General features: G+C 38.4%; 3 protein-coding genes and 1 long non-coding RNA gene across 4 annotated transcripts; 1 reads left to right on the forward strand and 3 right to left on the reverse strand.

The window, feature by feature from the left end:
- Positions 1 to 335: 335 nt before the first annotated feature.
- On the reverse strand, positions 336 to 4,079 carry LOC113033722 (granzyme A-like). The gene is made up of 5 exons (XM_026187779.2): positions 3,949 to 4,079; positions 3,470 to 3,611; positions 3,052 to 3,184; positions 2,031 to 2,297; positions 336 to 586 (listed from the first exon to the last, which is right to left on the reverse strand). The coding sequence occupies exons 1-5, from the start codon at positions 4,010 to 4,012 to the stop codon at positions 431 to 433; spliced, it is 762 nt and encodes a 253-aa protein (XP_026043564.1). The 5' UTR covers positions 4,013 to 4,079; the 3' UTR covers positions 336 to 430.
- On the forward strand, positions 923 to 1,896 carry LOC145432436 (uncharacterized). Its single transcript, XR_013912730.1, has 3 exons — positions 923 to 1,205; positions 1,322 to 1,389; positions 1,483 to 1,896. It is a non-coding gene; the product is annotated as an uncharacterized LOC145432436 (long non-coding RNA).
- Positions 4,080 to 5,893: 1,814 nt separating the features above from the next.
- Positions 5,894 to 8,059, reverse strand: LOC113033759 (granzyme A-like). The gene is made up of 5 exons (XM_026187841.2): positions 7,959 to 8,059; positions 7,595 to 7,736; positions 7,131 to 7,269; positions 6,620 to 6,895; positions 5,894 to 6,524 (listed from the first exon to the last, which is right to left on the reverse strand). Exons 1-5 carry the CDS (start codon positions 8,020 to 8,022, stop codon positions 6,363 to 6,365), a joined length of 783 nt encoding a protein of 260 aa, XP_026043626.2. The 5' UTR covers positions 8,023 to 8,059; the 3' UTR covers positions 5,894 to 6,362.
- Positions 8,060 to 11,255: 3,196 nt separating this feature from the next.
- On the reverse strand, positions 11,256 to 17,449 carry LOC113033347 (uncharacterized). The gene is made up of 5 exons (XM_080309360.1): positions 16,933 to 17,449; positions 14,889 to 15,257; positions 13,400 to 13,708; positions 13,131 to 13,220; positions 11,256 to 13,045 (listed from the first exon to the last, which is right to left on the reverse strand). The coding sequence occupies exons 1-5, from the start codon at positions 16,976 to 16,978 to the stop codon at positions 12,942 to 12,944; spliced, it is 918 nt and encodes a 305-aa protein (XP_080165486.1). The 5' UTR covers positions 16,979 to 17,449; the 3' UTR covers positions 11,256 to 12,941.
- Between the last annotated feature and the right edge of the window lie 154 nt (positions 17,450 to 17,603).

Here is a 17,603-nt window from a genome sequence, read left to right on the forward strand (position 1 = left end):
TGCACATCTAGCAAAGAATCATGCACTTCTCATTTTCAGCAGCTTTATTTGAGTTCATTTCAATCCCATTTCTTTCTTTTACTATTTTTTAAAAACGTTTAGACCACTAGTTTTTGGCAGATATTCAAAAAATGCTGAATTTTATAGCAAAAATACAGCTTTCCAGTCATACTGATTCAACTTAATTTCACCCGATATTTTCCCGTTGTGCCCCATCAGTGGGGCCTGCTCCACTGTTTGAGAACACTCATGTCCAGTAAGACTCTTAGAGAAATCTTATCTGCTTTAACAAAATCCTTTAAACCTCAAAATATAGACTCATATAAATGCAGACCATTGGTGACAAAAATTTGTATTTAAATTTATGCAACAAAAACAAATGTTTAACAGATAGTAAAGGTTTAAGAAGGAAAAAGACTCAGAGAGAGATCTAATTTTGAGTCATAGTTTTTTTGATCCACTGGAGTTGTTTATCTGAGAGAAAAGCATACACTCCAGGGTGTGTTTTGTTACCACACTCCTTAGCTCCAAAGGAAGTGATTCCTGTCAACACACCACTGCACAACAGCGGTCCTCCTGAATCTCCCTGTAGAGAAAATTATAATATGATGGTCACTGAGTGTTTCTTCATTCACTGTGTGTTTATACATCACTCTGCATTTAATTATAAAATATTAATAATCTCTGCCCATAATAATCTCGTCAACAGCATGTCTTTTTCCTGTCCTCCTCCCTCTACCTCCCATTGGTCGAGGCAAATGGCTGCCCCTCCTGAACCTGGCTGTGCTGGAGGTTTCTTCCTGTTAAAAGGCAGCTTTTCCTTCCCACTGTCTCCAAAGTACTTGTTCAAAGGGGGTCTTCTGATTGTTGGTGTTTTCTCTGTATTATTGTACAGTCTTTACCTTACAATGCTTTAAGACAACTGTTGTTGTGATATAAATGTAGCCAAGTGAACTAATACTACGCATGGAAAGGGTTTAAAAAGAGGGAATTGTGTTTTTGACTGGTTGCCTGTCTACCGGAGGTCTGTTGTAGGGTTGTCATGGGGATGACTAGACCTCGTGTTTTGGGGGTATACTGTCCCTTTAAGAGCCGCCGTAAGCCAGAGCACGCATGCACTCAAGTTTGTGTCACACTGAGCGCTGTGAGCGGGAGCACTGGAGAGTTAGAGACTGCAAAAGATTCTGTGGCTAGCTACACACGAGGTAAATGTGCTAAAAAGTGTAGCATACTGCAAAATATTGTCACCAGTGTTGTAGTAGACTGTAATTAGCTAAGTTTCTTTAGCAATGACTCCATGTTTGTGACCATTTCTGTACAGTTCTTAACGCGCGACGGGTGCATGTTTAATGGTCACGTGCTGTGAAAGGGACTGAAGAGCGGGTTGGCGTGAGTAGTTACAGTGTCCTAACAGATTTCAAAGTTGTTAAGTTTATACTTTTACTCATTTTGCATAACTCTGTATGTTTCTGTTTGATTCAGAGGGGAGATCACTTGCTGTGTGATTCCTGCGTGTGTACTTGTCCTAGCACAGTAGCTGTGTGGAGAAACCGAAGTGAGTTCATGATGTTCTCCCATAGAAATGTATGTTTAAAAGAGAGTTTACAGTGCACTTTATTGCCAGTTGACCTGCGAAGTTGTGGGATGTAAACAATGTGTTTATTTGTTTTGTTTTCTCTTTTTTTGTTGTATTTGTTTCTTGACAGGTCACTACTGTTGTCTATACTGTTTGGATTTAACATGTACATATGATAGTTACTGTTGTCTCAGACCCTGAAAGGCAGTTTAGGCTGAGCCAGTGGAATAGTTAAATTTTGCCGTTTCACTCAAAACTACAGAATTAAAACTGTGCTCCTCCGAGTACAGTCGGAGAATAAAAAAGCCCACAAAAGAGTATTTCCTGTGTCCTGTCTCATTCCCCATGACCGGGCCACATAAATAGAATGAAATAGACTTGAATTTATTTAGTAGTTTATTTTTTCTGATCATTAACAGTTAAAGTGGTAAAAATGACTATCAAGCATACATACCTGACAGGTATCTGCTGTCTCTGATCCAGCACATATCATGCTGCTGGTGATAACAGGGTCGAGGTTGTAATAGGCACGTGAGTTGCACTTCACTCTGTTAATCACTGTCACATTGACAGACCTCAGGACATCTGACATTTGCTCGGCTTTGCTTTTAGTTGCTCCCCATCCAGCCACCACACAGATGCTTCCAGCTGCAGGATCTTTGACAGCGTTGCCCAACTTGAGCCAATTAACCGTCTCGGTTTTCTTCACTTTTTTGTTAAGCTAAAATTTAAGATATAATTACTTAAGCATAATGAATTCATCATTGCCTTAATAGAATTTTTACAATAAATAAATAAGATAAAATAAAAACAATTAAAAAAAAACACATTTATTTTAAATGAAACTACTTAAGCCGACTCAACATGAAGTCAGTCTTTAATCACAATCAAAATTGAGAGACTAAAGTCGTAATTCTATTTTGAACAAAAAATTCAAAATACCAGAAGTTTTCAGGATTGTGCAGCTTACACTTACTGTTATATCCTATACAAAATCCACTCTTCCAAGAGGGCATGACAAATGTGGCAATGTGTCTTGACACAACAACTGTAATCTCCACTTTCCCACTCTTTTCTTGAAAAACAGTTTCAAGATTTAAAGATTATCTTGAAGTTTCCACTTTATTCTCAAAACGATTAGTAATACTTTTGTTCTTAATGCGGCCCTGATGCTCTGTCGTACAAACATTAAATGAAAAAAGAAAAATTATCTAAATTTTGCAGAAAAGCATCAAACTCTTTCTGGTCTCAGGTGGAATTTGAGCTGTTGAATTTTGAACAGATGGGAAGATGAGAAAGACCTTATTTTACATCTGAAGTTAAATAATCATAAGTGACAGCCTGGCTTTGCAGTTGTGTTTATCTTGAATAAACATTTGCTTTTCTTGCTTAACATGTATTATGTAATGTCAGCAAACATAACTTTTATAGAAATCGCTAAGGATCGTTTTTCCATTCTGTTATAGTCATCTTACCTTGAGTAACATGAGGTCATTGACCCTGTCTTTTGCATCAAAACAGGGATGAGGAAAACTTTTTTTCACCTTTTGGATCTGCTTTTTTTTATCTCTCCTGATGGAGTGCACTCCCAGCAACACGTTCTTAATTCTAAAAGAGCCAAAACAATGCAGTGTTAAATTAAAGTTCAATTATGGCATAGGTTTACTGGCCAAGAAAGTGTCAAATAGAGAAGAAATGAAGATTTGCTTTCTCTCTGATTACTGAGTGGTTACATGATAAAATTTTTTTTACTAAGGTCACGATGTGGCATGTAGCTGATTGGAGTATCATGAAGCTTAAACATGTTGACTTGTATGATATTTTCAATACCCATGATGACATGGATTTTTTTGTGATCCAGTAAAAACATAAACAAATGCTTCAGATTCCTACTTATCACAGTGAGCAGCAGTCAGGACCCATGCTTCATCAATTAGTATCCCTCCACAATTGCCCTTGTTACCCTCAAGCAGAGCCATGAAAGGCAGTGAGTGTGGCTTGACTTCATTGCCTCCAATAATCTCAGAACCATCACCTAAAATGACAAATATTCAAAGAGATCACTAAGACAAATGAGTCGACAAGCGCTTAAACCAAAGACAGAAAACTCTCTGCACAACTTACTTTGTAAGCCTATAAGACATCTATGTGACACAGATCACAGAATCTATACACAAAATACCTGAAGCACATCCAAATACAAATTCTAACATTTATGAAACCTTTAAAATCCATGTAGGAGTGATCAGGAAAAGTGAAATTACACTCCAACTAAGAAACCATAACAAATTTGCTGAAAAACATTACTATGACTTAGACATATGTACATTAATTAACCACTAAATAAATCAAAAGCAGAAGAAATGACTCACTTGACTGAACAATGAGAAGAACGACACATGAGATCAAGACACTGAAAAATCCGAAGCAGTACATTTCTTCTTATTTGGCTTTGACTAAAACACACACTGGTGCGCACTCGTCTTTATGTATCAAGCCTAAAGGAAGTGGTCTGAAAATTCAGCATAATGGGCTCAAGCAAGGCGTGGGAATGCATTTGTTTCAAAGATAGTGGTAGCATTTACAAGTATTCATTCAGTAACCATGTCTTTTTTCTATGTCGTTGCTGAGGTTTGTTCTGTCTGGTGTACAATGAGTCATCCTTGAGTGTACGTGTCCATAAATCTACTTGTATGAAAAAAGCTAGAAGAGTGTATTGATGTTAAAAGAAAAAGCACTTTATAATAACTTTACAGTTGGTGTAGAGATTATTTCCTTATCAGACATGTAGCTTTGAAGCAGCTTCACCTGTCAACTAGTGCCAGTAAGAGACAATGAGGCATGTCTGTCAGCAGACAGTCCACAGATACATCCTGAAGGAAACATCTCAAAGGTAGTGCCCAAAAGAAGAAGGAACTGATTATTTTCAAATTATTAATAATTAATTACTTAATTGAATGTATAGTCATAAAGTGGATGTTTTCTATGTTGACATTACTGTAATTAATACTACTCAGAATGAGAAGACAGTATGTGCAAGAAAAAGTTGTTCACAGCCTTCTCTTTTTTAAGGCTTGTAATACGGAAAGTGGTGAATCTTTCTGGCTGACAGGTTGAATAATCTCACTTTGTTGTTTTACTTTCATGGGGTTTGTGTGTCCACAAAAAATGTGTTTTATCTCATGTGTTTCCAGCAAATGTGATTGACCGAAGCAAACAGGAGCACTTATATTTCTCTTGGCATTTTATGTAATTTGCAAAAAGAGAAAATATTTTTTTTAAATTAACAAACATCTTTGTTCACAAAAAAGAAAAAATGAGGGGAAAAGGAGTAAATATGTCATTTTCCACTGCAGGAACTAGGTGATTGTTTGTTTGTTTTTTCCAAAGGAGTAATTCTCTGTTGGCCAATAGAAAGAATATAGGTCTGGCTTTTCATGTCTCAAAGCTAACATGTCAACCTATATGTGCAATCTGCAGTGACAGCATCTAAAATATTAAATTGTAATCCATCACCTATCACAGTGGCTGTGTCCATTTTTGGTAAACAGAACGGCCACAAAGGCAAATATTTGACTCATCTGACTTCAATTCCTGCAGTGGAAATGGCTAGCCACAGCAGAACTAGGATCACATGTGTGTACAAGAAGGAACGCGAGAAGCTTGAGAAGTATCAAGGGCTCAGAGGAGAGCTGCAGAAGATGTGGAGGGAGAGAGTAACAGTGGTCCCAGTATTAATCAGAGCACTAGGTGCGGTGACTCTTAAGCTAGGCGAGTGGCTCCAGCAGATCCCAGGAACAACATCGGAGATCTCTGTCCAGAAGAGCGCAGTCCTAGGAACAGCTTTGATACAGCGTAGGACCCTCAAGCTCCCAGGCCTCTGATAGAGGACCCGACAGAGACCGCAATGACAACAAGACGTCAAAGATTTCCATCTTGTTTATCATGTTGATGCCTCTGGAGTCATGAAATTTCAGTTTGCTTAATTTATTCATGATTCAGTTGAGTTGTTTTTCTGACAAAAAAGAGTAGACACTAACTGAAGTGGTTGTTCTGTGTCTTCTTAAATTAATATATATATATTTAACTGCTGACAGACAAGAAGTATAATAAAAAAAGTTAACATATATTTACTGTTAACTTTTTCAATTCGTGATTGTGGAATATTCATCATTTTCAGCTTCATTTCAACTTTTGATTTAGTGGTTTGTTTGTTTTTTACTGTGTATTAAGTTGTAGTAGCTCAAAATAGCTGCAAACTTAGGTCAGGTCACTAAACAAATTATAATGCATCATGGATAATCCTAACCACCATCATTCCATTCAATTCAATTTATTTATATAGCACTCTTCACAGGGTAAAAACCACATAGTGCTTCACAGTAATATAAAAACAGAAATACATTTAACCATAAAGTACATAAACAGGACATAACTTTGTCTTTGCAAGACATTTATCTAGACACTCTTATCTCAATATGGCATCTGATTCTTGGTGTGCTTGCTTTTTCTACATTTAGTAACCCAGACCATTGGTTACTAATGCAAAACAAAAGTACATTACAGAAAAGTACACTTCTATCAGTCAACTGAATTTCACACCATATTTCTACAGGTTGACAACCACTGATTTACAACAAACGTTCAGTAACACTCTGCTTTAACATCATCCCTAAAATCATAAATATAGACAGATATAAATGTAGACTCGTGGTGGCAAAATAACACAACTGAACTTAGTATCCCTCTTTAATTTAAAGATGGAAGCAGGAATGATTCAGAGAACTCATTCTATTTTAGATCCCTTCATTGTATTTTTGATCCACTTGAGTTGTTTTTCTGACAGAAAAGAGTAAACTCCGGGTTTTTTAATGAGACCGCACATCCGTCCAAAGGAAGTGATTCCAGCTAGCACACCATTGCACATGAGAGGTCCTCCTGAATCCCCCTGCAAAGAGAGCAATAATATGAGGTTCATTTTTTCATTTATTTTTCGACTCGTTTACGGTTCAAGTAGCGAAGTGGACGGTGAGGCGTACATACCTGACAGGTATCAGCTGTGTTTCTACCATTCGAACCAGCACATATCATGCTGCTGGTGATAACAGGATTGAGGCTGTAATAATCAGCTGAGTTGCACGTCACTCTGTCAATCACTGTAACATTGACAGACCTCAGGACATCTGACATTCGATTGACATTGTTTTTAGTAGTTCCCCATCCAGCCACCACACAGACGCTGCCAGCTTTCGGCTCCTTACTGATTTTGGGCAGCGTGAGCCAGTTTACAGCTTTGGTTTTTTTCACTTTCTTGTCCAGCTGAAATTTAAATAATACTTATTTAACCATAATGGGTTCATCATTGCTTTTAGTAAAAACAAACAACAAAACACACACATTTATCATATTTGAGAGAGTGCATGTATATATTTGAGCTTATATGTATAATTTTGACTTTGAGAAAATTCAACAAAAACAAATTTTCTATAAATTCCTCTAAATATAATTATCAGCAATCTTGGATCACTTTTCCATTCTTTTGTAGTCACATTACCTTGAGTAACATGAGGTCATTGACCTTGTCCGTGCCATCATAGCAGGGATGAGGCAAACTTTTTTTCACCTTTCGGACCTGTCGGAAATCTTTTTCATCTGCTTTGATGGAGTGCACCCCCAGCAACACCTTCTTAATGCTGTAAGAGCAAAAACGGTGCAGTGTTAAATTACAGTTCAGTTATGGAATAGGTTTATTGATTAAGAAAGTGACAAATATGGTAACAGTGATGCAGAGCAGCACTTGTTCCTTGTAAAGAAGTGTTCAAACCCCTGAGCTCTTGTGGTTTCTTTAGTCACTATCTGCCAGATTATAGCTGCTATAATGAATGCTGAGTGGAGCATCATAAAGAGGAAATGTTACTGACTAGCATGGCATTTTGAATAATCATAGTGCAACATCTTTGCAAGAGCCAACAAGAATTAAGATTGCAATTTTCAAATGTTAATGGGAAAGATTCCTACCTAGGACAGTGTGCAGCAGTCAGGACCCATGCTTGATCAATTAGTACCCCTCCACATATCGGTTTGTCACTCTCCAGCAGAGCCATGTAAGGCAGCGAGTGTGGCTGCACTTCATTACCTCCAATGATCTCAGAACCATGACCTAAAGTGACAAATATTCAAAGAGGTCATTGAGATGAACAGATAAATTCTCTTCACACCTTCCTTTGTAAAACTAAAAGACATTTAGATCACACAATCTACATGCACAACACTAAACAAAGCATAAGAAACAAGCAGAAACATTACCATGATTTAGGCATATTTACATCAATTAATTCATTAGTATTAAATAAACAAATGAACAACAGATGAAATAACTCACTTGACTGAACAATGAGAAGGACAACACATGAGAGGAAAACACTGAAACCCCTGAGGCAGAGCATTTCTCCTTGTTTCGCTTTGATCTAAATAGACTGAAACACACTATGGTGCACAAAGTCGCCTTTATGTGAGCTCAGAGGAAGTGGTCTGACAAATGGAAATTCATGTGTCATGAAAAGCGGTCGCAAGCATGAGGTGAGGATGCATTCATTTCAAAGCCAGTGATCCGATTTACAAGTAAATCTCATGATCTGTGTGGCACAGTGCAAGTCATCAGTGGGTGCAGGTGTCAATACATGGACTAGTGTGAAACAGTTGGAGGAAGACATTATTCATGTTGAAAGAACAAGTCCTTTACAAGAACTACACTACCAGTCAAAAGTTTGGACACACCGTCTCATTTAATGATTTTTCTTTCTTTTCATAGCTATTTACATTGTAGACTCATATGGCATTATGTAGTAAACAAATAACTCAAAACATATTTATATTTTAGATTCTTCAAAATAGCTACTCTTTTATTTGATTACTGCTTTGTACACTCTTGGCATTCTCTCGATGAGCTTCAATGAGTCAGCTGAAATGGTTTTCCAACAGTTTTGTAGGAGTTCCCAGAGATGCCGAATATTTGTTGGCCCTTTTGCCTTCACTCTGTGGTTCATCAGATCCCAAACCATCTCGATTGGGTTTAGGTCAGGTAACTGTGGAGGCCAAGTCATCTGGTGCAGATCTCCATCACTCTCCTTCTTGGTCAAATACCCCTTAGACAGCCCGGAGGTGTGTTTGGGGTCATTGCCTGTTGAAAAATAAATGACGGTCGAACTGAAGGCAAACCAGATGGGATGTCGTGTCGCTGCAGGATGCTGTGGTAGCCATGCTGGTTCAGTGTGCCTTCAATTTTTAATAAATCCCCAACAGTGTCACCATCAAAGCACCCCATCACACCTCCTCCTCCATGCTTCATGGTGGGAATCATGCATGTTTCTGCGTCGTACAAAAACACGGTGGCTGGAACCACAGATTTCAAATTTAGACTAATCAGACCAAAGCACAGATTTTCTCCACTCTAACGTCCAATCCTCATGTTTCTTGTCCCAAACAAATCTATTCTGCTTGTTGCTTTTCCTTAGTAGCGGCTTCCTAGTATCTATTTGAGCAAATCCACAAAGGAACCCTGACAAAGCCCATCTGTCATGGTCCGTGTGAGCAGCTGGGTGTGGCTGGTGTGGATCCTGGCTTCCTGTAACACTAGCGTTCCCCCTCCTCGACTCAGAGATGGTCTTTCCCTTTTTCCTTTACAGAGGTTACATCTTTCACCATCTTACAATGCTGTGATTGCAGCCATTTACCAACTCTCTGTGAATGGTACTCATGGTCTTTGATCAGTGGGCTTTGGTCAGTGGTTGTTGATCAATGGTCATGAGAATTAGAATTATTAAGATTAAGGAACTGACCTCCCAGCCTATTGTTTATAAGGTTGGGGAAACCTGCAGTCAGCTGAGACTGAAGAAGTCACTTGGATGAGTGATGAAACGTTTCTCCCACAAAACGCTACATCCAGATGAACAGAATCAACTTTTGGAGATTTACTTACCTGGATTATTGAGCATGCATCAAGATATTTAGTTACATATATGTGCTTCATAATTCCATATATTTTTATTCATATATTTGATGGCTTCAGTGAGAATCTGCAATGCAAATTGTCTTGAAAATAAAGAAAACCATCAAATAAGAAGGTGCGTCCAAACCTTTGACTGGTAGTGGTCACTATGGTCACTTTTTTTTCTCTGTAAAGGTTCTTTTCTGTTTTTCTTATCAGACATGTGACTTTGGAGCAGCTTCATCTGGCAGCTAGTGTCACTGAGAGTCAGTGAAGCATGTATGTTAGCTGGGACTCCACAGCTATACCCCGAAGGAATCTTCTCTAAAAATAAGTATGGAGCTTAGTATTTAGTCTGTAGGCTTTTCAGTTATTTGGAGTCTGAAGTTAGAGTGAACAAGGTTGGAAACATCGTCCTCTAGCCAGGTATCCTTTGTGATGTGGCAAAATACCATTCATGTTTAGAGTACCCAAATGGTTAGTGTGGGATAGCAACTAGCTATACAAGTAATTTATAGCATTGACTAGCTAGCGTAGTCAATGCTATAAAGAGAGCACCTTCTTTCTGTATTTGCATCTGTTGCTCCAGCCCCAGACACATCTGACCAATAAGCAGACTAAATGTTCTCATGTGGTTTGTAGTGACATGTTTTGGTTCACTTTGAGTTTTTTTTCTGTGTGAATTGAGACAAAACCACAGGAAAACCTACCCGCCACCCCCCCCCCCCCCCCTCCCCCTCTCCCCTCAGTCTAGCCCAGTCATAGACTGGAAGTTGAGCAAAATTAATGACTGAGTCGGTAAGTTGGTGGAACATAGTCATAGCACTGCGTAGCATTTATTCCACTGAACACTATGCAGTGGTTTCAAAAAGTAAGTATAGGTCTTGATTTAACACCTTGTGGAACCACCTTGGGCAGCAATAAGTTAAAGCTCTCATATTCTGTATTACTTTAACACTTTTTGTGGCAGAATGTTGGTCAACTGTTCTTCTCTAAACTTTGACTAGATGACCGTAGCAGCTTGATTCCTTTTTTTTTCAGCCATTCTGCTGTTGTTGGTATGCCTGACATCTTTCTCTTGTTGCAGGGCCCAGTTTCAGCCAAGCTTCAGCTGTCAGACAGATGGCCTCACATTAACTTTGCATTAACTTTGTATATAGATGAGTTCATTGTCAAATCAATGACTGCAAGGTCCCCAGATCCTGTGACTGCAAAACAAACTCAGGTCAACAAAGCTCCACTACTATTTAATGTTTGACAGTCGGTATGAGGTGTTTGTGCTGATATACTGAGTTTGGTTTTCTCCAAATGTGGCACTGTGCGTTAGAGAACACTGTTCCAGAAATCTGGCTCACATTCTACTTTCATAATCGTACAATTATGAACTTTAACATTTAATATGCTAACTGAGGCCTGTAGAGTCTGAGATGTAGCTCTGGGGTTTTTGCAATGTCTCTTAGCACTTCATGGTTTGACCTTAGGGTGAATTTGCTTTGACATACACTCCAGGGGAGAGTATGCCTTTCTATAACACTGACACCTGAGTGCTCCAGACCAGCAAACTGCCAAAACCTGTGCTTTTATATAGGTGGTCACACATGCTGATGATCAGTTAATCAAGTGCATTAGCAGCACATGGCTGCTACATACCTTTTTACTTTCCTGTAGAAACAGGAATACAAAAGAACAGAATGGAATAGAATAGTCCTTTATTGTCATTGTACATGTACAACGAAATTACAGGTGCTCCATACCAACAAATATAAATAGTAGACAACAGGATTAAAAAACAAACAAGATTAATATAAAAAATTATAGAAAGAACAAGTTGGTACAATCCCAAAGTCTTTTTTCTTTGTTTTTCATTAAATGTGTGCAAATAATCAATAAACCAACAACTTTATTGAATATTTGTATCTATGCCACTCTTTGTAAATAAGCTTGTCAGCAGAGTATAGTAAGTAATCAACTGTTTATACTGCTATTCAGTTACTGTTAACTTGTTTCCTGATACGCTACATAAATCCTAAAGGCAGCTTAAAAAATACACCTAAAGGCCTGAGAACCATGAGATCAGCAAGGTCTTTATGTAAAACACATTGCTTGTTTGTGTAATCACTACTTTTTTGACCTATGTTTGATTCAAGATTTTCCATCTTTGAAATGCTAATGTTTCATTTGGGTCATGACATTCAATTAAATGCACTGCCACTATCTGAAACTATTGAGAAGACCCTAAAAGTTATGTTTGTCTAATTCTAATTTAAAGCAACAAGTACATTTTGAAAGAAGCTTTATAATATTTCGTCCAATATCAATGGGCCCTGTAATAAAAAAAATATTGTAATAAACAAACAAATGAACAAAAAACACTAAAAAATATAAAAGAAAAAAGAAATCCTAAAAGTGAAGAATAACAACAATAAACATTTTTTAAATTTTACAGTTTAAATTTTTCTTTTTGTTCCTCTTAATAGTTTATATTTTTATGACTTATAACTTCTAGCAGCACTGGATGAAATATATTGTTCTTCGCTCATTTTTCACATTTACTGACTTTCTTGCTTTTTTAAATAAACTAAAGGTGAGTACATCAAGAAAAAGTGGAAAAACAAAACAACATAATACATAATATGTGATTTCTTCCTACTGCTCATTAAAATCAAATGACGGTTTCATCTTGAGGTAAAAAGTGATACTACAGTGGTCCATCTGACACTTCACTGCATTGACTTGTGCTAATACTTCATAACTCAGACTGTGATGAGTTACAGCATGACACATTTTGTGGGAAACGACTAACAGGTAGTTTTAGTTAAAAAAAAAAAAAAAAAAAGAGGCATAAAATGCTTTTAACAAATACTCCAGGGACTACTTTTTTAAATTTTGAGGGTCACATATTTTCACATGTGCTCACTAATCTGAATGACCAATGGTACAACCATACAATACAAAACAACAGTGTAGATGTCTGTTTATAAAGATGAAGCCAATGTGAAAGTGCCTTAAACCTGCATCCTATGTGAAGGGCCGCTACAATGCAATATCTGTGGCTGCGTAAAGGCTTTCGGTACTATGAGTCTGTGGGTAAACGGCAACGGAAAACACAATCCTGTTGAGTTCGTGGTCTTAGTCACTCATTTAGGATCAAATTTAATAAAAATCGAAAGGTATTTTAGAAAAGTTGGTCATACCATGTTTCAAAAAAGAAGGTTTAACTGTAGTATTTTCTACACACTGGTTAACGATTCATTTGTAAATGAGAAGCAGTTTATTTAAAAAATGAATCTGTCTCCATGTATTCTATATTCATTGTGTTGGCATTTTTCATTTGAAGAGATTTTTCTACAAATGTCTAGACTATGTTTTTTCCGTGTCTTAACCAATGCCTGGAGTTTTCTGAGGGACCAGATCAACAATTGTGTCTTCAGTTGAGAGCAACACTGGAGAGATGTAATGATTTGATTCTTCAAAACGACCTGCTGTTTAAAAAAATAAAAATTATGTTATATGTTATGGAGATTTTTTTTAAATATATAGATTTTTTACTGGAGAAAGAAGACCTACCTTTTTTAAGGATATGATAAAGAATCCACAGTGGAGGAGCAAGCAACATCAGTTTAATGACCATCAAAACAGCAAAGATGATATCGTGATCTACCGAAGTAGAGAGGATACAGAGACACAGATACAAAAGAGGGAGGCAAGCACCAGTTTACAATGATGAGTAAATGGGCTGAATATAATAGAATATTTTAATTTAAGTTGTTGTCAGTTATTGTACACAGTATCTAGGAAGCAAGCCATGACACAAAAATAAACAAGAACTTCCTCACCTGTTTTAACGTCTACTGTTGTAGGGTTACTCTGCAGGATGATGTTTCCACCAGTAACACTGTCAGGCCGAACAACAAAGGCAGAGATATGTAGGAAATACTTTGTGCCTGATGTTAAGTTGGAGATGCTGATGCTCATCGCTGCAGAACCATTGGTGCAGGAGTAAAAGACTGTCTCACATCTGCTGTCACATATGGTCACATTGTAACTGTGTGGTGTCGTCTGCATAAAGGCAGAGATATTCCAACTAAGATTCACATGTTCCGCACCCACTGAGTCCACTGTCACCGACTGAGGGGAATGTGGACCTGTGGGAAGAAAAACAGTCAGAGTCAAGTAAGAGCTCAGGTATGGATCATAAAAAATAACATGTTATCAGATAGGTTTGATGAAAAATGATGGAGAAAACAGAGATTTAAATACCAGGTGATGGGTTATTATATGAGGAGAGCTAGATAGGTCAGTGAGGGGGCCAGCAGCAGAAGCAGTATCTGCTCTTTTGTGGGGAGGAACAGGAGAATCCTGGTAAAATACTAAAAAATGAACTCCAGCATGAACTACGGTGGACTAGTTCATCTATCTAAATTGGTTGGAGGTACTGTCTCATGTTACTGTGCTTTTGAGCAGGGATCTCCAACTTCAGAGAGCTGCGGGCCACTGCTGGCACTGTCATCTCATTGTATTATTTCAAATATTGTATAAATATTGTATAACAACAATTTTTTTTCTCACTCTTAACTAACTGAAGCTTTTCATTGAACTACCAAATAAATAAATTGGTACACTCTTTCTGGTCAGACACATTGCAGCACTTTTGCAATCATTATGTTCATATTTAACAAAATAAAAATGCAGACATAAGTGTACACATTCGTTTTTTACTGCCAGTGAAAAATGTTTTCTTTACAAATAACTTTCTCACTGAACTAACGCAGCCAACATGTTTGTACTGTCTGCTCATATTGCCTTCATATTAAATATTTTTTTGCTTTTTAATGAACTTTTTAAGGAACAACAGGAAAGAAATCCTCCCTAACAAAAAGAGTAATTTCAAGGGCCAAATTGCATTATATTTCTTCACCTCAACATATGGGCCGCAAGTAGGGGTGACACGGGCTGCAAGTGTCCCCAGGCTGTGAGTTTTAGAGCCCTGCTTTAGAGGTTTAAACCAGCAAAACTATTTTAATAATGATTTTTTTCAACTGCTACCTAACTAATCTGTTATAAATAATAACAGGCAGGTGGATGCAGGATATAAACAAAGCACCATAACATAACCAGTAGAGTATGGGATCATTTTCTTGTGGCAACACACTCACCTTAGACAGGTAGAACAGGTTTTCAGTCACTGCATCGTGTTTCAGTGAATCTGACTGTTTGCATTTTTTAGTTGTGTGCCTCATCTTTATTGAGTATCATATTTAGACTTTGTAGTTACTATATTTGTCAGTTTCTAACTCCAAAAAGAGCAAAAAATGCATTACTTACCCTGACAGACAACCATGTGTGGTTCCTTACAGTAGCGAGCCAACAGGTTCTTGTCTTTTTCCAGCATGGCCTCTAAACTTGCACAGCAGCCTTCATTGTTTCTCCTGTACCAGTGTTCATAGCCCAGTTGTTCCCCATTCACCCACTGCCAGTCACTGGAGACACTCTGGCGTTTCAGACCAAGCCAAAAGCTGACTTTTGTGGCAGGAGTAGCATTCAGGAAACTGAAGTACTGCTCCTCTGTGGTCAGGACAGCAAGGTCCACATAGTACTTCTGACAGAACTCCTGGGCTTTGACCCATGGCATAGGTCTTTGGACTAGGAAGTAATAAGAAGAGATCTGACCCACTGCTAAGCCATGACATACCACTGCGTAAGGAAAAAAAACATAGATGAAGGCAGAGTAGTTAACAATAGCTATGTTTGGTTGTTTGATTGTGTTATAATCTATTAGACATGTTTTCATTATATACATTTAAATAGTGTGTTGCAGTATTTAGTAGAATAACTGTGTACAAGTGTTAAATAAATACTGAAGTATAGCCACCATTTTTCAATCTACAGAAATGCCCAAGTTGTAAAGACAGACATTAACCTTAAAGACGAAAATGCAACTGAGAGATTTGAGACTACATTTGTATGTCATTGTAGAAGAGCATGGAACAGGGGGCCAAGGGTCTTCTCCCTCTAATAATCTGTCCTCGTGAGCAGCTAAGTCACATTTTAGCTAACATTAACAGCAGCTAGAGTATGTCTGTGAAGGTTCTCAGTCATCCAGGTCATCGTAGTCAAAGGAGCTTGCAAAGAAAAGCGTCTGGACTTCTTTAAGTTACTTGAAGACGTTTCACCTCTCATCCAAGAAGCTTCTTCAGTTCTAAGGTCAAATGGTGGAGAGTCCCAGATATAAACCTAGTGGGAGTATCCCCCCACAGAGGGACAAAAGGACCCCCTGATGATCCTCTAATCCCCTGAGCCAAGGTGTGAAACTGGGTGTGGGTCCCACTCAAAACGTGCGGCTATCCTAAAAGGGCGTTCTTAAAGTCAGCAAAGAGACACAGAAAAGAAGATCAGACACCAGCGAGGGAGGATAAGAAAGACAGACGCAACAACATTGTCATCCCCTATGTAGCCGGTGTATCAGAAAAACTCAGGAGAGTTTTCTCCAAGCATGATATCCCAGTGTATTTCAGACCCAGCAACACACTCAGACAAAAACTGGTTCACCCGAAAGACAAAACGCCAAAACACAAACTTAACAATGTGGTGTATGCTGTACAGTGCAGCGAGGAATGCTCAGACCTCTACATTGGAGAGACCAAACAGCCACTTCACAAGCGCATGGCACAACACAGAAGAGCCACCTCCACAGGACAAGACTCAGCAGTCCATCTGCATCTTAAGGATAAAGGACACTCTTTCGAGGATGCCAATGTTCACATTTTGGACAGAGAGGACAGATGGTTTGAAAGAGGAGTGAAAGAAGCCATCTATGTCCACTGTGAGCGACCATCTTTGAACAGAGGCGGTGGTTTACGACACCAACTCTCTGCCATCTATAATCCAGTTTTGAGATCCCTTCCCAGACGCCTTAACGCCCACTCACATCCTGGGCCATCTGATCTCAGGAATTCGCATGATAAGGTGGGGCCAGGTTTCACAATGAACTCACCCGAAACTCTGGCTGATTGGGACCCACACCCAGTTTCACACCTTGGCTCAGGCGATTAGAGGATCATCAGGGGGTCCTTTTGTTCCTCTGTGGGGGGATACTCCCACTAGGTTTATATCTGGGACTCTCCACCATTTGACCTTAGAACTGAAGAAGCTTCTCGGATGAGAGGTGAAACGTCTTCAAGTAACTTAAAGAAGTCCAGACGCTTTTCTTTGCAAGCTCCTTTGACCAGCTAGAGTATGCAGTCAGAACACAAGTACTAATAAAAAGCTTATTGCATCAGATGCTAGACTCATTTTGACATTTACGGACAATGAAACATGGAATGATAACATGCTTGACTCATGTTAAAGAAGTTTTGCAAAATGTTACCTAAAATCGCCAGCTGATGCAGAATTGCCGTCTCATTGCCAGACATAAAGTAGAATCCGTGTAGTTTTCTGGGAGGTGATATATATGTTTTTATTTCATTCCCATCAGACAGCTGACCATGAGCTGTCTGGTGTTTCTCAAGTGCTCCCTATAGTCATCCCATACTCTCTCCTTCTCATTTGCCCCGGACTCTGTTCGTGTGTAAATTTATAAAGCCAGCTAAAGCCTCAGGGTGATGCAAGAGGTGAAAAAATGGGAGTGTCTAAAGCTCAGTGCTTACCTGTATGAGGACGTTTTCAGGAATTAGTTACACAAGATATTAAAATCTATAAATGCATTTGCTTTACATTGTTTGTTTTCCTAAACCTTTTCAGTATCAAATATCCTAAACATTACAATCTGCTTACTAACTGCTATTTGAATTTTTTTTATCTCTACTGGAAAACAGAAGATTGTGCTTGTTGGCAGACAAAAGCACCTGGAAAAGCTCAACAATGCCACTGTAACTGAAGACTGGGAGAAAGCTGCCTAGCTTTTATAAGGGGGTTAAAAATACGGCGTAACTAGCTCCACCCTGCAGTCTATTTTTAGAACAGCCTGGTTGATAATTTGTTAGTTAGTGTACTTTTTGACTTTCAAATATGAGCCCGATTAAATATTTGCAGAACAGC

Source organism: Astatotilapia calliptera, chromosome 12 (genome assembly GCF_964374335.1).
Source record: "Astatotilapia calliptera chromosome 12, fAstCal68.1, whole genome shotgun sequence".
Lineage (NCBI taxonomy): Eukaryota > Metazoa > Chordata > Actinopteri > Cichliformes > Cichlidae > Astatotilapia > Astatotilapia calliptera.